The 21127-nt window shown below is 49.3% G+C and overlaps 1 protein-coding gene across 3 annotated transcripts in view; it reads left to right on the top strand.

Annotated features, from left to right (window-relative positions):
* The window catches only part of ASPG (asparaginase), a 94613-nt gene that overhangs the window by 31179 nt on the left and 42307 nt on the right, over positions 1 to 21127 (top strand). For all 3 annotated transcript variants that reach the window (XM_038747554.1, XM_038747534.1, XM_038747545.1), the window contains exons 4-10: positions 601 to 726; positions 2136 to 2219; positions 5449 to 5575; positions 9312 to 9424; positions 12259 to 12441; positions 16117 to 16230; positions 20220 to 20339. In XM_038747554.1, the coding sequence (XP_038603482.1) occupies positions 601 to 726; positions 2136 to 2219; positions 5449 to 5575; positions 9312 to 9424; positions 12259 to 12441; positions 16117 to 16230; positions 20220 to 20339 (867 nt within the window). The remainder of the gene's footprint in view (positions 1 to 600; positions 727 to 2135; positions 2220 to 5448; positions 5576 to 9311; positions 9425 to 12258; positions 12442 to 16116; positions 16231 to 20219; positions 20340 to 21127) is intronic.

The raw sequence follows: 21127 nt of genomic DNA, 5'->3' as shown, positions 1-21127 counted from the left end.
GGTGGTCCAGGGGAGAGAAGAAAATGAGAGCGCAGTGGCTAGGTGAGTTTGAGAGGAACAGAGAAAGCAAGTTGTGATGAAGTGGGAGAAGAGAGTGGGAAAATAGAAGAAGAGGGAGATTGAGTGCCTTAAAACCGAAGGTCAGGAGCTTCTGTTTGATGTGGAGGGGAATGGAAAACAACTAGAGGTTTCTGAGGAGTGGGCAGATGTGTGTAAACCAGTGTTTTAGGAAAATTGTATCAGCACTGGAGTGAAGAAGCTGGAAGCCGTGTGGCCCAGTAGAAAGAGCACGGGCCCAGGAGTCGGAAGGACCTGGATTCTAATTCCACTCCACCACTTGTCTGCAGTGTGACCTTGAACAAGTCACTCAACTTCCTGTGCCTCAGTTGCCTCATCTGTAAAATGAGGATTAAGACTTCCATAGTTTCTGTTCTGGAGGATGAGAGAGGGCTGTGGCTGAAGTGAAAATTTGGAAGGTGGGGAATCACCAACCATTTGGGAAATGATTCCTACTGCCCTGGAAGCTGAATTGGGTGGGGGGCATGTCAGGGGTAGAGGAGGTTGTCTCTCTGCTTAAACATGGAGGTCTTCCTTCTGCAGGCCAACTACGACACCTACCATGGCTTTGTGGTCATTCACGGCACCGACACCATGGCCTTTGCCACGTCCATGCTCTCCTTCATGCTGGGGAATCTCCAGAAAACAGTCATCCTGACCGGAGCCCAGGTAGTCAATCAATCAATCAATCAATCAATCGTATTTATTGAGCGCTTACTGTGTGCAGAGCACCGTACTAAACGCTTGTGAAGTACAAGTTGGCAACATATAGAGACGGTCCCTACCCAACAGTGGGCTCACAGTCCCGTGCTTTCTCTACCTGAATCTGGAAACAACCCACCCAACACAGGATCCTCCCCTCACCCGAAGTCTGGGCTTGGGGGAGCTCAGAGCTGAGGGGAACGAAAAAAATGGCAGCCCCGCGAAATGAGACTGGAAGCTCGTTGTGGGCAGGGAATGTGTCTGTTGTTGTATTGTACTCTCCCGAGCGCTTAGTACAGTGCTTTGCCCACAGTAAGTGCTCAATAAATATGATTGAATGAATGAATGAAAATGAGAAGCAGCATGGCCTAATGGAAAGAGGACAGGCCTGGGAGTCAGAAGGTCCTGGGTTCTAATCCCGGCTCTGCCACTAGTCTGCTGTGTGACCTTGGGCAAGTCACCATTCTTCTCTGTGCCTCAGTTGCCTCATCTGTAAAATGGGGATTAGGACTGTGAGTCCCATGTGGGACACGGACTGTGTCCAACCTGATTAGTTTGTATCTACCCTAATGTTTCGTATAGTGTCTGGAAAATAGTAAGTGCTTAACAAACACCATAAAAAAATAACTCTGCTGCTGCCATGTGGATAGGGGAATCGCTCTCTTGGAAAGAAAGTTCCTCACATTTAATCGCTGTCTTGGAAAGTTGCTCGCATTTAATTTGGAGAGGCTGTTGAGGATACACTTTTAAAAGCCACAAGGCTCTGAAGTGTCCTCTAGCTGCTAAGCTCACTGTGGGTAGGGAATGTTTCTACCAACTCCATCGCATTTTCCTCTCCCAAGTGCTCAATAAATACCATTGATTGATTGTCCATGGGTATGGTGGGAAGGGGGTGGGAGCTTTGGGCCAAAATAAGTCCACTGGATTATCTGTGGATCCTGGTTACTCTCCCTAACGCGTATCTCTTGGAAGCAGGGTTAATGGAGAGTGGATCGCTGGTCAGTCGCTTTGTTTCTTTCTTTTTTATTTTATCTCCCTCCAGCTCCCCTCAGTCATCCATCCTCATTTCCAGGGGTTGGGCCTTTGGCTCTAGTGAACTTGAGTGTTGGGCCAGTGACCCTGGGCCTGACCATCCGGACGTCTGAGACCTGAGACCGAGGCCGACCTGCGCAGTGGGAGAGAAGCAATCTCACAGTGTGTGTGTGTGTGTGTGTGTGTGTGTGTGTGTGTGTGTGCGTGTGCATGTGTGTGTGTGTGTGTGTCTTCCCATGGAACAATGTTGAGGCACACGCTCCATCACATGACCATGGGGCCGGCCGGTCACTCGAGCACAAGGTCTTGGCTCGGTCTGTCTGTCCGTCTGTCTGCCCCTGCAGGTCCCCATCCATGCGCTGTGGAACGACGGGCGGGAAAACCTGCTGGGAAGCCTGCTCATGGCCGGGCAGTTCATCATCCCGGAGGTAGAGACCTTCCCCACAGCCTTATCCGGGGTCTGGGAGTTGGCGGGGGGCGGTGGGAAGGACGGGACCAGGGAAGGGGCCCTGGGGTGAATCATTTCCACAAACCAGACTGGTCCCTGATTAAGACTGCTGCTGCTGGTTGTGGTGGTGGATGGATTCGGGGGGCGAAAGGTGGGGCTGGTGACTGCCTGCTTAGTATTTGAGACACTTTCCATCAACTTCACTCAGATGCATTTCACCCCTCCTTCTAAACCCTCTTAAAAATTCATTCATTCATTCATTCATTCATTCATTCATTCATTCAATCGTATTTATTGAGCTCTTACTATGTGCAGAGCCCTGTACTAAGCGCTTGGAAAGTACAAATTGTCAACGTATAGAGACAGTCCCTACCCAACAGTGGGCTCACAGTCTAAAAATCCACCACCACCAGGAAGCTTTCTCTGATTAATCCCCCCCAGCCATTTCAACATTCTTAAAATAATAATAATAATGGCATTTATTGAGCGCTTACTATGTGCAAAGCACTGTTCTAAGCGCTGGGGAGGTTACAAGGTGATCAGGTTGTCCCACGGGGGGCTCACAGTTAGTTTGATTTTTTTAATGGGTGATCTGTTTGTCTCACAGGGGGCTCACAGTTAGTTTGTTTTTTTTAACTGTATTTGTTAAGTGCTTACTACGTGCCAGGCACTATACTAAGTGCTGGGGTCGATACAAACTAATTAGATTGGACACGGCCCATGTCCCATAAGGGGCTCACAGTCTTTATCCCCATTCTACAGATGAGGTAGCTGAGGCACAGAGAAGTTAAGTCACTGGTCCAAGGCGACAAAGCAGATAAGTGGAGGAACTGGGATTGGAACCCAGGTCCTCTGACTCACAGGACCATGCTCTTTTCACTAGGCCATACTGCTTCCCAACAAATGTTTATTTGTTGATGATTTACTCACCTATTTATGACTATCCTTTTAAATCTATTATCCCTATCTCAATCATCAACTTATGCATACTGTCTTCCCCCATTATTTCAAAGGTCCTCAGGGTCAGAGATTGCAGTCTCCCAAGTGCCTGCACACTGAAGGCATTCAATACATAGCTCTGCACAAAGTAGGTGTCCAAAACTGGGCTTTGCCCACAGTAGGTGTCCAATACAGAGCTCTGAATAATAATAATAATGATGGCATTTATTAAGTGCTTACTATGTGCAAAGCACTGTTCTAAGCACTGAGGAGGTTACAAGGTGATCCTGTTGTCCCCCGGGGGCTCACAGTTTTCATCCCCATTTTACAGATGAGGAAACTGAGGCCCAGAGAAGTTAAGTGACTTGCCCGAAGTCACACAGCTGACAAGTGGCAGAGCCAGGATTTGAACCCACGCCCTCTGACTCCAAAGCCCAGGCTCTTTTCCACTGAGCCACGTTGCTTCTCTGAACAGAGTAGGTGTCCAGTAGGCAACCAGTACAGAGCTCTACACCCAGTAGGTGTCCGATACAGAGCTCTGCATACAGTAATTGTCTAATACAGAGCTCTGCACACAGTAGGTGCCCAACACAGAGCTCTGCACACAGTAATAATGATAATAATTATGGTATTTATAAAGCACTTACTATGTGCCAAGCACCGTTCTAAGTGCTGGGGTAGATGCAAGGCAATCAGGTTGAACATAGTCCCTGTCCCACATGGGGCTCACAGTCTCAATCCCCATTTTACAGATGAGGTAACCGAGGTACAGAGAAGTTAAGTGACTTGTCCAAGGTCACACAGCAGACAAGTGGCAGAGCTGGGACTAGAATCCAGGACCTTCTGGCTCCCAGGCCCATGGTCTTGCCGCCACTAGGCCATGTCACCTAAGTGTCCAATACATTGCTCTGCAAACCGTTGGTGTCCGATACAGAGCTCTGCACACAGTAGGTCCCAGCTCCACCAATTGTCAGCTGTGTGACCTTGGGCAAGTCACTTAACTTCTCTGTGCCTCAGTGACCCCATCTGTAAAATGGGGATGAAGACTGTGAGCCCCCCGTGGGACAACCTGATCACCCTGTATGCCCCCGGCACTTAGAACAGTGCTTTGCATATAGTAAGTGCTTAATAAATGCCATCATCATTATTATTAGTAGTAGTAGGTGGCTAGTACAGAGTTGATTCTGATCAATAGCAGCAGCAAATAGCAGATAACATTCCCCACCCTCCTGTCCCGGGCCGATGCAGGGGGAGCCCATTTCCAGTTAAGGACTTGGTGGCTCTCGTAGGGTCATGGCTTCCCGGGATATTATGGGATTCAGAATCCCACAGGAGGCAGGAAGGAGCAGGTGCTGGGGCTTGTCAGTGGCACCTTCCCTCCTTACACTTTCACTCATTCAATCATTCAATCGTATTTAAGGAGCGCTTACTGTGTGCAGAGCCCTGCACTAAGTGCTACAGTAAGCACTCAGTAAATACGATTAAATGAGTGAATAATAATAATAATCATAATGTTGGCATTTGTTAAGCGCTTACTATGTGCAAAGCACTGTTCTAAGCGCTTGGGGGGATACAAAGTGATCAGGTTGTCCCACTTGGGGCTCACAGTCTTAATCCCCATTTTACAGATGAGGTAACTGAGGCTCAGAGAAGTTAAGTGACTTGCCCAAGGTCACACAGCAGACATGTGGCGGAGCCAGGATTCGAACCCATGACCTCTGACTACAAAGCCTGTGCTCTTTCCACTGAGCCACGCTGCTTCTCTAATGAATGCCTGGGAAAGTACAATACAACAATAAACAGTGACATTCCCTGCCCACAACGAGCTTACAGTCTACAGCGGGGGAGACAGACATCAGTACAAATAAACAAAATTACAGATATGTATGTAAAGTGCTGTGGGGCTTGGAGTGGGGGAGAGCAAAGGGAGCGAGTCAAGGCGACACTGAAGGGAGTGGGAGATGAGGAAAAGTGGGGGTAAGTCAGGGAAGGCCTCTTGGAGGAGATGTGCTTTCCGTAAGGCTTTGAAGAGGGGGGAGAGTTATTGTCCGTCGGATTTGAGGAAGGAGGGCGTTCCAGGACTGAGGCAGGACATGGGCCAGGGGTCGGAGGTGAGACGGGTGAGATGGAGGCTCCGCGAGAAGGTTAGCAACACCAGAGGAGTGAAGTGTGTGGGCTGGGTTGTAGAAGGAGAGAAGCGAGGTGAGGTAGGAGGAGGCAAGGTGATGGAGACCTTTAAAGCTTACATGGCGTTATACCCTGTGTCCTAGGTGTGCCTGTTTTTCCAGAATCAGCTGTTCAGGGGGAACAGGGTGACGAAGGTGGACTCCAGGAAATTTGCAGCTTTTTGCTCCCCGAACCTGCCTCCGCTGGCTCTGATCGGAGCGGATATCACAAGTAAGTGTCTGCTTGGGTGCCTGTTCCCTGACTTTAGGGGGTTGGGGGTCAGTGGGGGCTGGGGGGGCCGTGCCCCTCGCTCTGATCCCCACTGCAGGGTCGAGGTCAGGACCAGACAGCAGAGGACCATGTTGAAGCGCTTCTCCAGGGGGTCGGTGGTGTTTCTCTGCAGAGCTCTCTGGGTCACTCCCCAATCATTCATTCATTCATTCAGTAGCATTTATCGAGAGCTTACTATGTGTACAGCACTGTACTAAGCACTTGGGAAAGTACGATACAGAAATGAAGAGAGATAGTCCCTGCCTACAATGACGTGGGGAGACAGACATCAATAATAATAATAATAATGGCATTTATTAAGTGCTTACTATGTGCAGAGCACTGTTCTAAGTGCTGGGGAGGTTACAAGGTGATCAGGTTGTCCCACAGGGGGCTCACAGTCTTCATCCCCATTTTACAGACGAGATAACTGAGGCCTAGAGAAGTGAAGTGACTTGCCCAAGTTAACACACAAGCAATAAAAAACAAACTAAAATGCATACCAGAGGGAGAAGAAAAGTAAAATTCTGGTCATTCAATTTGCTTTAATTCTGACAACGCAATTCTCCCCACTGCAGCCTTTTTCCCCCCAGGGTGGATGAGACCAATTCTGTCTTTATTAAAAAAGCTTTCAAACTTTTAACTTAAAATCATCCTGGAATGGAGAAAACAGAGTTGGTAGGCATTTTCCCTGCCCACAAGGGGCTTACAGTCTACAGGGGGATACAAACATTAATGTAAATTAATAAATTACGGCTATGTACAGAAGAGCTGTGGGGTTCAGGGAGGGATTAATAAAGGGTGCAAATCCAAGTACAGGGATGATGCAGAAGGGAGTGGGAGAAGAGGAAATGAGGGTTTTAGTTGGGAAAGACCTCTTGGAGGCTATGTGCCTTCAATAAGGCTTTGAAGGTGGGGAGAGTGATCATTTTTCAGATATGAGGAGAGAGGGCTTTCCAGGTCAGATACAGGATATGGGAGAGAGGTTGGTGGCGAGACAGATGTGACTGAGCTACAGTGAATAGGTTGGCATGAGAGGGCAGAAGTGTACGCTTGTAATAGGAAATCGTCATCATCATCATCATCAATCGTATTTATTGAGCGCTTACTGTGTGCAGAGCACTGTACTAAGCACTTGGGAAGTACAAGTTGGCAACATAAAGAGACAGTCCCTACCCAACAGTGGGCTCACAGTCTATCAGGGAGGTAAGGTAGGAGGGGGCAAGGTGATTGAGCGCTTTAAAGCTGATGCTAAGGAGTTTGATGCGGAGGTGGATGGGCAACCACTGGGGGTTCTCGAGGAGTGGGAAAAGATGGCCTGAACATTTTTGTAGAAAAATGATCCAGGCAACAGAGTGTGGACTGTATGACCTGGAGTGGGGAGAGACAGGGGGCAGGAAGGTTAGCAAGGAGGCTGATGCAGTAGTCAAGGCGGGATAGGAAAGCGCTTGGATCAACATAGAAACAGTTTGGAGGGAGAGGAAAGGGCAGATTTTAGCAGCGTTTTGACAGTGGATTCAACAGGATTTGGTGACATTAAATATGTGGGTTCATTCCTTCATTCATTCATTTCAATTTTATTTATTGAGCGCTTACTGTGTGTACAGTACTGTACTAAGTGCTTGGGAAGTACAAGTTGACAACATATAGAGACGGTCCCTACCCAACAACGGGTTGAATGAGAGAGCCGAGTCGAGGATATGGGCTTGTGATACAAGGAGGATGGCGGTGCTGTCTATAGTGATGAGAAAGTCATGGGTGGGAAGATGAGGAGTCCTGTTTTGGACATGCAAAGTTTGAGTCACTGGCTTCTGAATGTGTATCCACCTTGGAGAGGCCGAAGCTGTGGACTTCACCTGCCCTTCCTTGCCTTCCCGCTGAGAAGCCTGTCCCCAGATGGAGCACAAGATGGTGGGATGACAGAAACCAGGAGCACTGGGGGAAGGAGGGAGAATCACACCTTCCAGGGAGCTGAGGAGAGACCCCTAAGGTGGATCCTTGCCCTCCCCTTCCCTCCCATCACTCATCTGCTATAAGCTCTTACAGTCCTATTAGACTGGAAGCTTGTTGTAGGAAGGGAACGTGTCTACCAACTCTTTTCTATAGTTATGTTCATTCATTCAATCATATTTGTTGAGTGCCTCCTGTGTGTAAAGTACCATACTAAGAGCTTGTATATTATCCACTTCACTTCTCTGGGCTTCAGTTACTTCATCTGTAAAATCGGGGACTAAGACTGTGAGCCCTAGCTGGGCCAGTTACATTGTACTCTCCCAAGGAATTATTACAGTGCTTAATAAATACCACTGACTGATGGATTGATGTGCTCAAAAGGGCTATGCCAACTTCATGTTTCTACAGAGCGAAACCCGTCCCGGGGGTCCAAGGCAAGCTAGGAACCCTGACCAATTCCTGACATTTATTTCATTGCCGGTGCAGGGACAGTTCTGCCTTGGGTGCAGGGTTTGACATTTAAATAGTGCCACCTCCGCCTTTAAAGCATTTCCATTTCAACTTCTAAATTCTTCCGGCCCAAGAAGCCAAATTCCTCTCCCCTTGCTGAGAGAGCCCAAGCTACTAGGAAAGTGCTTAGGGAACGCGTCTGTTTATTGTTCCATAAACTCTCCCAAGCGTTTAGTACAGTACTTTGCACATAGTAAGTGCTCAATAAATGTAAATGAATGAATGAACAATTATTATTATTCTTATTTATGGTATTTGTTAAATGCTTACAGTATGCTAGGCACTATACTCAGCACTGGGGTAGATACAAAATCATCAGGGTGGACACAATCCCTGCCCTGCATGGGGCTCACAGTCTTAATCCCCATTTTATAGATGAGGTAATGGAGTCACAGAGAATTTAAGTGACTTGCTCAAGGCCACACAGCAGAGAAGTGGTGGGATTAGAAATGGGATTACTAGTTGGTACAAGAAAGAAAAGAAGGAAAGACCCTTCTTGCTCTGCATCACTATTGGAGCTGGATCTCAACGGGCTCAAAGTGGCAAGGCGAAAGGGAGCAGAATGTGTAACGAGATGCGGAAGCCAGACTCCAGTGGGGATATCAAAAATTAGCTTACATTAATTATAATAATTGGGGCATTTGTTCAGTGCTTACAATATACGATATAGAGAAGCAGCATGGTATAATAAGTGGGTGGAGCACAGGCTTGGGAGTCAGAAGGATCTGGGTTCTAATCCCGGCTCTGCCACTACTCTGCTACGTGATCCTGGGCAAGTCACTTCACTTCTCTGTGCCTCTGTTTTCTCATCTGTAAAATGGGGATTAAGACTGTGAGCCCCACGTGGGGCAGCCTGATTGCCTTGGGTTCTAATCCTGGCTCCGCCTTTTATCTGCTGGGTGACTTTAGGCAAGTCACTTCAATTCTCTGGGCCTCAGTTACCTCATCTGTAAAGTGGGGAATAAGACTGTGAGCCCTCTGCGGGACAGGGACTGTGGCCAACCTTATTTTCTTGCAACCACCCCAGCGCGTAGAACAGTGCCTGGCACAATCATTATTATTACCACACATTATTATTATTATCACACATTATTATTATTATGAAGGCAGGATGGAATGGCGGCCACGGGATGACATGGGGAGGGATTACCACGGGGCAGCAGGTCCGGTGTGGAGGGGACACGGAGGGCGCACTGACCTCCTGGTGAGCCCTGTCTGTCTGTCTATCTCCCAGTTAACTGTGAGCTGATGATGCGACCAAACCCGAAGAAGCGGCTCCTGGTCCACACCAACATGGAGAGGAATGTCGGGGTGCTGCGGCTGTACCCCGGAATCACGGCCGCCATGGTGAGGAGCCACCTCCTCCACGCACTCGCACGCACACACAAACACACACACAAACACACGTACCCCACCTTCCCTTGGGTCCAATTCGTTATGACAAAAGAACAGAAGGTCCCATTGTCCTATTGGTGGGCGGAAAACTAGCCTGTTGAGAAACCCGCAGGCTCAGGATTTTCTTTTAGCCCAGCTCCGTTTGACCCTACAGCTACTGCCTTCCCTATGGCAGAGTTGCTCTACCCAGAAGCCTCCTGCTACAAAGTATCCATCCCTTAGATTAGCATCCTCTCTGGGGGAGTCGGAACAGATGGCCAGGGGGTGGGAGGGGTGGATTGGTCATAAAAGTCAGAGTGTGTGGAGGTGGACTGTACCCGCGGCATGCTACAAACATTCAGACAGCCGGGCCGGAAACCCATCGGGGCTTCAAACGGCCTTTCAACGAGAGGAGGGCCGGGGCCAGCTTTGCACCATGGCTACCCTGTCTCCATCTGGGGAACGGAAATCCCCTCCTTGTGCCCGTTAGTGACGGGAATTTGGTTTTGAATGTAAATGACCGGCTGCAGGCTTCATTAGGGTCAGGGCAGCAGTTGATTAAAGAAAGGTCTGATTTATGGTGGGGGGCTTCTCCCAGCAACACACGCTTCTGGAGAAGGAGCCAGTGTGGGGCTGGGGCTTCCCTGGGGAATATCTCTGGGTCAGAAACGAAAATTAATTTTGTGGAGAAGGACTGGGGCGGCAGGGAGGGTACGATGGAAATGGGGTCATGGCTATCTCCGTATTTGCCGGGGGATCGTTCCTCCTTTTGTGGGAAGGAGGATGCGGGTCCTAAAAGAGATTGTATTGTACAGCGGTTGTATTGTGAACCAGGCCTACTCACCGGGAAAATTGTCATTAATAATCCCGTTGCTTTCTGGCTCAGATAAACTGTGGAATCTTAACTAAGGGAATCTAGTAAGTGCATTACGTGTTCTTGGACTCTGAGTCCCAGGGTCAGGGTTTGATCTGATTGAATTGTATCTACCCCAGCACTTAGCACAATACTTGGCCCGTGGAAAGTGCATAGGGAACGCATCTGTTTATTGTTCCATAAACTCTCCCAAGCATTTAGTACAGTACTTTGCACATAGTAAGTGCTCAATAAATGTAAATGAATGAATGAACAATTATTATTTTTATTTATGGTATTTGTTAAATGCTTACAATATGCTAGTCACTATACTCAGCACTGGGGTAGATACAAGATCATCAGGTTGGACACAATCCCTGTCCTGCATGGGGCTCACAGTCTTAATCCCCATTTTATAGATGAGGTAATGGAGTCACAGAGAATTTAAGTGACTTGCTCAAAGCCACACAGCAGAGAAGTGGTGGGATTAGAAATGAGATTATTAGTTGATACAATCCTCAGTACTCATAAAGAGTCCAGTATAGTGCGCGGCACATGGTGTGCTATTCTGCACACAGTAGGCATCCAGCACAATGTTCTATATCCAGTAGTGTTCTATGTGCAGTAGGTACTCAGTACATTCTAGGCACCCAGTACAGGGATCTGTACACAATAAGTGCTCAGGACAGTCCTCCACCCACAGTAATAATAATAATAATTGTGGCATTTGTTGTGCTTATTATGTGCCAAGCACTGTATTAAGCAGTGGCGTACTTATATGATAATCAAGTCCCACCCGAGGTTCATAATCTAAGTAGGAGGGAGGACAGGTCGAAGAAGCAACATCCATTCATTCATTTGTATTTATTGAGCGCTTACTGTATGGATGGTGCACAGGTTTGGGAGTCAAAAGGATTTGGGTTCTAATCCCGGTTCTGCCACTTGCCTGCTGTGTGACCTTGGGCAAGTCACTTAACTTCTCTGTGTCTCAGGTACCTCATCTGTAAAATGGGGATTAAGACTGTGAGCCCTATGCAGAACAGGGACTGTGTCCAACCTGATTATCTTGCACCTACCCAGGTGCTTAGTATACTGTCTGGCACATAGTGAGTGCTTAACAAATACCGTTTATTTATTTATGGAAATACTCTACTACTTCCCTTATTCCCAGTGAGGAAACTAAAGCTCAGAGAAATTAAGTGACTTGCCCAAGTTCACCCAACAGGCAAGAGGCAGAGCTGGGAATAGAATCCGGGTCTCCTGACTCCCAGTCTCTTGCTCTTTCCACTAGGCCACGCTGCTACTTGCTCTTTCTAGATTGCCATACTTTGGGAGGGTTTATAGTGGATTTTTCCATTATGATCTCATTTCTTGTCATAACATTTGTGGAGTAGGTAGAGATTCTGATCCCCATGGATAAATTGAGGTATTGAGGCCCAGAGAGATGAAGTCACTGACCCGAGGCCACACAGCCCACCAAAGGGTAAACAGAGAGCGAGGGAGAGAGAGAGGGAGAGAGAGAGAGAGAGAGAGAGAGAGAGAGAGAGAGAGAGAGAGAGAGAGAGAAAGAGTGACGGTTTAGCAATCTGGGAAGCCAACTACTCTCCCCTCTTCAAAGCCTTATTGAAGGCACATCTCCTCCATGAGGCCTTCCCAGACTAAGCCCTCCTTTCCACTTCTCCCACTCGCTTCTGCATCGCCCTGACTTGCTCCCTTGTTTCCTCCCCCGTCCCAGCCCCACAGCACTTATATGTACGTTCTGTAACATTAATTTGTATTGACATCCATCTCCCCCCAAGACTATAAGCTCAGTTGGACAGGGAATGTGTCTGTTTATCATTTTCCTGTACTCTCCCGAGCACTTAGTCCAGTGCTCTGTGCACAGTAAGCACTAAATAAATACGATTGAATGAGGTCAAGTCTTAAGTGTCGCTGCTGTCCCCCTCTGGCCCAGGTGAAAGGCTTCCTTCAGCCCCCAATGCGGGGCATGGTGATGGAGACGTTCGGCACGGGGAACGGGCCGACTGCCAGGGACCTGCTGCAGGAGCTGAAGGATGCCACGGAGCGCGGCATGATCATCATCAACTGTACTCACTGCCTCCAGGGACACGTCACCTCGGACTACGCTGCCGGCCTGGTGAGGGGTTAGGAAGCACGGGCACTGCTGCCGGTGGGGGACCAGGAGGCCCTGCTGTGGGGGTCTTATTGCCTTCAAGGCCCTACTGAGAGTTCACCTCCTCCAGTATACCTTCCCAGACTGAGCCCCCTCCTTCCTCTCCCCCCTCCACCCCCTCTGCCTTACCTCCTTCCCTTCCCCACAGCACCTGTATATATGTATATATGTTTGTACGTATTTATTACTCTATTTATTTATTTATTTTACTTGTACATATCTATTCTATTTATTTCATTTTGTTAATATGTTTGGTTTTGTTCTCTGTCTCCCCCTTTTAGACTGTGAGCCCGCTGTTGGGTAGGGACCGACTCTAGATGTTGCCAACTTGTACTTCCCAAGCGCTTAGTACAGTGCTCTGCACACAGTAAGTGCTCAATAAATATGATTGAATGAATTGCCTGGGGGGTGAGTGTGTGTGAGTGTGAGAGAGAGAGAGAGAAAGAGAGAGGGAGAGAGAGAGAGAGAGACCCAGAGACAGAGAGAAGCAGCATGGTTAGTGGATTGAGCACGGGCTTGGGAGTCAAAAGTTCCAGGGTTCTAATCCCAGCTCTACCATATGTCTGCCGTGTGACCTTGGGCAAGTCACTTAACTTCTCTGGGCCTCAGTTACCTCATCTGTAAAATGGGGGTTAAGAGTGTGAGCCCCACATGGGTCAAAGACCGTGTCCAAATTGACTAACTTGTATCCATCCAAGTGCTTTGAATGGTGGCTGACACATAGTAAGTGCTTAACATGTACTATTATTATTATTATTATTATTATTATTATTATTATTATTATTATTATCTGTATTTGGAGTCTCCAGTCCCCAGGGACCCTTGGCTCTCCTTGGCCAGGGGAAATTCTGGGCAGGGGAACAGGAGGTCTTTGAAGACCAGTATGGACTAAGAGTCTGCTGTGTTGTCAAGCACCAGCCTGTACAGTCTTCAAAGTTTGGGTCTTGGCATCAGCTATAGGCAAAATACGGCGCCGGGCACCCACAGGGTGCAGACCATAGTCCTGCATGCAAAGAGTACTACTGAGCACTTGCTGTGTGCAGAACGCGGGACCTCTAGGCTAGGGAAACACCACAGAAATTAAAGACTCAATCCTTACCCCCGGGGAGTCTAACAGGGATGACAAGCGGTTAGAAATTCCAAATATACACTAGGCAATTGAGTGAGAGTATAGATCGTATTGTAATCTCGTTGAGGGCAGGGAATGTGTCTGTTTATTACTCTATTGTACTCTCCCAGGAGTTTAGTACAGTGTTTTGGAAACAGTAAGTGCTCAGTAAATACTATGGAATGAAAGAATGAAGGAATGAATCAGACGTGAAATGCAAAAGTGAGGGAATGAATAAGCATATATCCTCAGAGATATGTCTGATTTATCAGGGGCCTGTTGGGGTGTCTGATGATGTGGGGGTTGATCAGTGAAGCCCCCCTGGAGGAGGTGGGTTTTTTTAGAGGACTTTGGAGGTGTGGAGGTGCACATTTTGGGGGATTTGACAGGCAGAGAGTTCCGCGAAGGGGAGAAGCCTGTAAGCAGTCAATCGATCAGCCAGTTGTACTAATTGAGCGCTTACTGTGTGCAGGCACTAAGTGCTTGGGAGAGGACAATACAACAGAGTTGATACACACGTTTCTTGCCCACAACAAGCTGTCTAGAGAGGGAGACAGGCCTTGATATACATAAATAAATTACAGCCATGTGCGTAAGTGCTGTGAGGCTGAGGGGTGAATAAAGAGAAGCAGCGTGGCTCAGTGGAAAGAACACGGGCTTGGGAGTCAGAGGTCATGGGTTCAAATCCTGACTCCACCAATCGTCAGCTGTGTGACCTTGGGCAAGCCACTTAACTTTTCTGTGCCTCAGTTGCCTCATCTGCAAAATGGGGATTAAGATTGTGAGCCCCACGTGGGACAACCTGATCACCTTGTATCCTCCCCAGTGCTTAGAACAGTGCTTTGCACATAGTAAGCACTTAACAAATGCTATTATTATTATTATTATTATTAAAGGCAGCAGATCCATGTGCAATGGGTCCGAAGCTTGAGACTCCAGAACATGAGGTCGGTGTGAACAGGAGAAGACAGCGGATAGGTCGAGGGGCCAGATAGCTGAGAGACCGGACACTGCTGGACGACGCAGGGGAAGCGGGTTCTGGGTACGAGCCCTCTCTGGGCACCCAGTGCTCTCTCTCCCAAGTCAGTTCCAGGCTTCCTTTGCCAGGTTGGGTCCTTAACGAAGCCAGCAGGCAGCTTGTCTCCCCGGTTGGAACCAGGGAGAACTTCCCAAGTGCTTAGTACAGTGCTCTGCACACAGTAAACGCTCAATAAATACAATTGATTGATTGATTGATTGATTGGCTGCCCAGGGCCCAGTGTTTAGACTAAACCCCCCATGGCCAACACTGCTCGGATGGGCACAGAGATGGTACCGTGTGGGCACTAGGAAATGCCTGGAGGGAAATGGGCTTCCCTTCAAAGCCCTACTGAGAGCTCACCTCCTCCAGGAGGCCTTCCCAGACTGAGCCTCCTCCTTCCTCTCCCCCTCCTCCCCACCCCATGTCCCCCCTCACCTTCTTCCCCTCCCCAAAGCACTTGTATATATGTTTGTACGTATTTATTACTCATTTATTTATTTTATTTGTACATATTTATTCTATTTATTTTATTCTGTTAATATGTTTGGTTTTGTTCTCTGTCTCCCCCTTTTAGACTGTGAGCCCACTGTTGGGTAGGGACCGTCTCTATATGTTGCCAACTTGTCCTTCCCAAGCTCTTAGTACAGTGCTCTGCACACAGTAAGTGCTCAATAAATATGATTGAATGAATGAATGAATGAATGAAATGGCTGGTGTGTTTTTTGCCAAGAACAGCAGGGTTGGCTCCTGGGCAAACACCATATGAACCGAGCCTGAGGGGCAGAAATAATAATAATAATAATGATGGTATTTGTTAAGCACTTACTATGTGCAAAGCACTGTTCTAAGCACTGGGGGGATACAAGGTGATCAGGTTGTCCTATGTGGGGCTCACAGTCTTAATCCCATTTTACAGATGAGGGAACTGAGGCACAGAGAAGTTAAGTAATTTGCCCAAAGTCACACAGCTGAGAATTGGCAGAGCTGGGATTTGAACCCAAGAGATGTGCCAAGGATGGCACCCACCCATGCCACCCCTGGAAAGCAGTATGGTGTAGTGGATAGAGCACAGGCCTGGGAATCAGAAGGTCATGGGTTCTAATCCCAGCCCCTCCACTTGTCTCTTTTGTGACGGGCAAGTCATTTTACTTCTCTGTGCCTCAGTTCCCTCATCTGTAAAATGGGGATTGAGACTGTGAGTCCCACGTGGGACAGGGACTGTGTCCAACCCAATTTGCTTGTATCTACCCCAGCGTTCAGTATGGTGCCTGACACATAGTAAGGGCTTAACAAATACCATGATTATTATCATTATTATTATGCCATCTCTCGCCCTGCAAAGAGCGGGCAGCTGGGCTGGGCCGGGCAGGGTGTAGAGGGACAAATGGGCTGCTGGGGTCATTTTGCCAGCATGAAGTCACCCCGGGGGCAGGAGCAGGGTTCAGGCTTGTCGGGGAAGGGTGCCTGGGTGCCCTGTCTAGGTAAAATCCTCTGTCTCCGTCCAATTCAGGCGATTGCTGGCACTGGCATCATCTCTGGGTCAGACATGACCTCCGAGGCTGCCCTGGCGAAGCTCTCCTACGTCCTGGGCCACACTGACCTCAGCTTGGAGGGCAAGAAGAAGGTAAGAGCCCAGCGGGGCAGCAGAAGTGTGGCGGAGCAGGCCAGTCAGTCAGTCGGTTGGATCTGTTGGGCGCTTACTGCATGCGGAGCACTGTCCTTGGACACGGTCTCTGTTCCGCTCTTAATCCCCATTTCACAGGTGAGGAAACGGGCCCAGAGAAGTGAAACCGCTTGCCCGAGTGGCAAGTCCGCCGCAGACGAGTGGCGGAGGCTGGATTAGAACCCAGGTCCTTCTGGCTCCCGGACTATGCTCTGTCCACTAGGCCATGCTGCTTCTCTAACAGCTTGTAGTCTTCTAGGCTGTGAGCCCGTTGTTGGGTAGGGACCGTCCCTATATATTGCCGATTTGTACTTCCCAAGTGCTTAGTACAGTCCTCTGCACACAGTAAGTGCTTAATAAATGCCATTATTATTATTATTATTATTATTATTATTATTATTATTACTAAGTGCTTGGGAGAGTACGAGAGTAGAGAGTAGAGAAGCAGCGTGGCTAATCAATCAATCAATCAATCAATCGTATTTATTGAGCGCTTACTATGTGCAGAGCACTGTACTAAGCGCTTGGGAAGTACAAATTGGCATCACATAGAGACAGTCCCTACCCGATAGTGGGCTCACAGTCTAAAAGGGGGAGACAGAGAACAGAACCAAACATACCAACAAAATAAAATAAGTAGGATAGAAATGTACAAGTAAAATAAATAAATAAATAAATAGAGTAATAAATATGTACAACCATATATACATATATACAGGTGCTGTGGGGAAGGGAAGGAGGTAAGACGGGGATGGAGAGGGGGACAAGGGGGAGAGGAAAGAAGGGGCTCAGTCTGGGAAGGCCTCCTGGAGGAGGTGAGCTCTCAGCAGGGCCTTGAAGGGAGGAAGAGAGCTAGCTTGGCGGATGGGCAGAGGGAGGCCATTCCAGGCCCGGGGGAGGACGTGGGCCGGGGGTCGATGGCGGGACAGGCGAGAGCGAGGCCCGGTGAGGAGATTAGTGGTGGAGGAGCGGAGGGTGCGGGCTGGGCAGTAGAAGGAGAGAAGGGAGGTGAGGTAGGAGGGGGCGAGGTGATGGACAGCCTTGAAGCCCAGGGTGAGGAGTTTTTGCCTGATGCGCAGATTGATCGGTAGCCATTGGAGGTTTTTGAGGAGGGGAGTGATATGTCCAGAGCGTTTCTGGACAAAGATAATCCGGGCAGCAGCATGAAGTATGGATTGAAGTGGAGAGAGACACGAGGATGGGAGATCAGAGAGAAGGCTAGTGCAGTAGTCCAGACGGGATAGGATGAGAGCTTGAATTAGCAGGGTAGCGGTTTGGATGGAGAGGAAAGGGCGGATCTTGGCAATGTTGCGGAGCTGAGACCGGCAGGTTTTGGTGACGGCTTGGATGTGAGGGGTGAATGAGAGAGCGGAGTCGAGGATGACACCAAGGTTGCGGGCTTGTGAGACGGGAAGGATGGTAGTGCCGTCAACAGAGATGGGAAAGTCAGGGAGAGGACAAGGTTTGGGAGGGAAGACAAGGAGCTCAGTCTTCGACATGTTGAGCTTTAGGTGGCGGGCGGACATCCAGATGGAGATGTCCTGAAGGCAGGAGGAGATGCGAGCCTGGAGGGAGGGAGAGAGAGCAGGGGCAGAGATGTAGATCTGGGTGTCATCAGCTTAGATATGATAGTTGAAGCCGTGGGAGCGAATGAGGTCACCAAGGGAGTGAGTGTAGATTGAGAACAGAAGGGGACCAAGCACTGAACCTTGGGGAACTCCCACAGTAAGAGGATGGGAGGGGGAGGAGGAGCCTGCAAAAGAGACTGAGAAAGAACGGCTAAGGGGAAAGAGCCTGGGCTTGGGAGTTGGAGGTAATGGGTTCTAATCCAGGCTCCACCACTTGTCTGCTGTGTGACCTTGGGCAAGCCACTTCACTTCTCTGGGCCTCAGTTACCTCATCTGCAAAATGGGAATTAAGACCATGAGCCCCACATGGGGCAACCTGCTTACCTTGTATCTACCCCACTGCTTAGAACAGTGCTTGACACATAGTAAGCACTTAACAAGTACCGTAATTATTATTATTATAATATAATAAAATAACAGATACGTTCCCTGCCCTAAATGAGCTTACAGTCTAGAGGGTAATGCTGTGTGTGTGTGTGTGTGTGTGTGTGTGTGAATGTCTGTGTGTGTGAATGCCTGTCTGTGTGTGTCCTGAAGAATGTAGATTTGCTTGTACGTGTATAGGTTTAGTATAAGAGTGGGTGAATGTGTACTTGTGACTGTAAGTGCATACGAGCATTTTTTACATATTTGGGTTTGTATGAGTAGGTAAAATGTGTGTGTTTAAAGGGGTACGTTAAAATCTGTGGGTCCGTAAGAGTGTGGTTGTGTGATGCAAATGCTTGTGTGAGAAAGTGTTTAGATGTGTGTACGTTTGTGTATATGTGGGATCTTATTTAGAGAAGCAGTATGGCCTAGGAGAAAGAATGCAGGCCTGGGAACAAGGAGACCTGGCTCTTAACCTTGACTCGGCCACTTGCTGGCTGTGCCTGTGGGTATATCACATGACCTCTCTGCACCTTAGTTTCCTCATCTGTAAAATGGGGATTAAATACCCTTCCTCCCTTCCCTTTAGACTGTGAACCCTGGGTGGGACAGAGACTGTCAAGTTTGATTGGATTGTACCTATTCCAGTGCTTGGCACACAATGAGAGCTTAACAAATTTCACAATTATTATTACTGTGGTTGGGTGAGAGCGTCTAAAGGTGAATATGTGTTTGCATATGAGTGTGTGCTTATGGGTGGATCTGTGGGCATGAGTGTGTGGGTGTATGTGTACGTGTGCGGGAGCACGTGTGTGTATCTCGGTATTTGAGCTGTGTGTACGCGTGTGTCAGGGGGTGGCGTGAGGGTGTTTGAGTGATCAGGTGGGTTTGGGAAACCGAAGCCCCCCAAGTCCTCTACAAACACCCTTGAGTGGCAGCTCTGTCCCCCACCCTCGGGTTTGACTCGGGAGAATCACCCCTCAACCCTGCTTACCTTGTATCACCCCTCAACCCTGCTGCCACTGGGACCTGATGGGGCAGGCTAGTACGAGGGTGGGCAGGGGTGGGTGAAGGATGGGCAGGGTCGGAAGAGGGCTGGATAGGGAGAGGGGAACTGGTGTCTCCATGTGCCTCGTGGCTAGAGAGAGGCTTGGCCGGTGAGGCTGAGGGTGGGTTTAGTCTCTCTCTCTCTCTCACTCTGGGAAGGCGAGATCCCAGGCTGGAGAACAGGGCCAAGCTTTGGGGCGATCAAGTCCCCAGCCTCCCGCTGTCCCATCCATCATGTGGCTTTGCCGGTGTCCAGCCGCACCACACCCTGCCCTCCATCGGTTGCCGGTCCGAGCCAGACCCTGGCCCCACCCCTGTTCGGCTGCTGGTGGGAGCCAGTTTCAGGCCCTGTCCCCACTTGGCCAGGGGTCTGAGCTGGGACCAGGCCCCTTATAATAATAATAATAATAATGATGATGGCATTTATTAAATGCTTACTATGTGCAAAGCACTGTTCTAAGCGCTGGGGAGGTTACAAAGTGATCAGGTTGTCCCACAGGGGGCTCACAGTCTTAATCCCCGTTTTACAGATGAGGTAACTGAGGTTCAGAGAAGTGACTTGCCCAAAGTCACACAGCTGACAATTGGCAGAGCCGGGACTTGAACCCCTGACCTCTGACTCCAAAGACCGTGTTCTTTCCCTGCTTAACCCCCTTGGCCACTGGTCTGACCCGGGCCCACAGGTCTGGCCACTGGTCCGAGCTGGCCCAGGCCGAGCCCAGTCACCCCTCAGTCACCGGTCTGAGCCAGATCCAGGCCAGGCCCAGTCCCCCTTGGCTGCCGATCCGAGCCAGACACAGTTCCCTTCTTCCATCAGCCACTGGTCTGAGCCGGGCCCAGGCCCGGCACCCAGTTGGCCACCAGTCTGGGGGGGCTTCACACAAGAGCCTGGTTTCTTCCCCACTCCAGCTGCTGAGGAAGAACCTGAGGGGGGAGATGACGCCGCTGCCCGAGGACTACAGGGTCTCCCTGCGGGACAGCAAGTTCGTGCAGGTGGTGGCCAAGTATCTTGGCCTCAGCAGCAGCCGGGTAAGCGGCGCTGGCATGGGTGGCTGGTCCCTTCCCGGTCATGGGCTGGAATGACGGGAAGGGCCCCTCCGCCCTCGCCATCACCCCCAGCCCCCTGCCTTGGGCCCCCTACCTCACCCTTCCCTTCTGGGTTTCCCTCCTCCTGTCCCGCGCTGAGATTAAGAGTGGGACAGCCTCGGGGGTGGGGGCGGCTGGGAGAGGAGCGGGAGAATACCTGGCCTCGACTGTCGTTCTGGATGGTTGACAGCTCACGCAATGGGTGGGATTGAATCCCTGATAGAAATCAACAGCGGCGAAGTTAGGTAGAACCCTACCCAGTGAGGTCAAGCGCAATATGGCCTAATGGAGAGAGCACGAGTCTCAGAGTCAGAAGTTTGTGGGTTCTAGTACAGGCTCTGCCACTTGTCTGCTGTGTGACCTTGGGCTAGTCACTACAGTTCTCTGGGACTCAGTTACCTCGTCTGTCAAATGGGGATTGAGACTGTGAGCCCCATATGGGTCAGGGACTGTGTCCAACCCATTTGCTTGTATCTACCTCAGAGCTTAGTACAGTGCCTGGCACACAGTAAGTGCTTTAACCAATACTATAATTATTCTTATTCTTATTATCTGGTCTAGTCTCCTGTCTCTAGCCTTTGCATAATGGCTGGGCATTTATTCTTTCCTGACAGATCCCTAGGGACTCAGCCCCCTCCCACCCTCTCCCTCTCTCTCCTCCTCCTGTGGAAGTCTGTTCCCGCATTTTGTCTTTCAGACCAATCAAAGAGTGGTATTTATTGACTGCTTAC

This window comes from Tachyglossus aculeatus, chromosome 1 (genome assembly GCF_015852505.1).
Source record: "Tachyglossus aculeatus isolate mTacAcu1 chromosome 1, mTacAcu1.pri, whole genome shotgun sequence".
Classification (NCBI taxonomy): Eukaryota; Metazoa; Chordata; class Mammalia; order Monotremata; family Tachyglossidae; genus Tachyglossus; species Tachyglossus aculeatus.
Note: the sequence above shows the minus strand (reverse complement) of the source record. Positions and strands in the feature narration are given on the sequence as shown.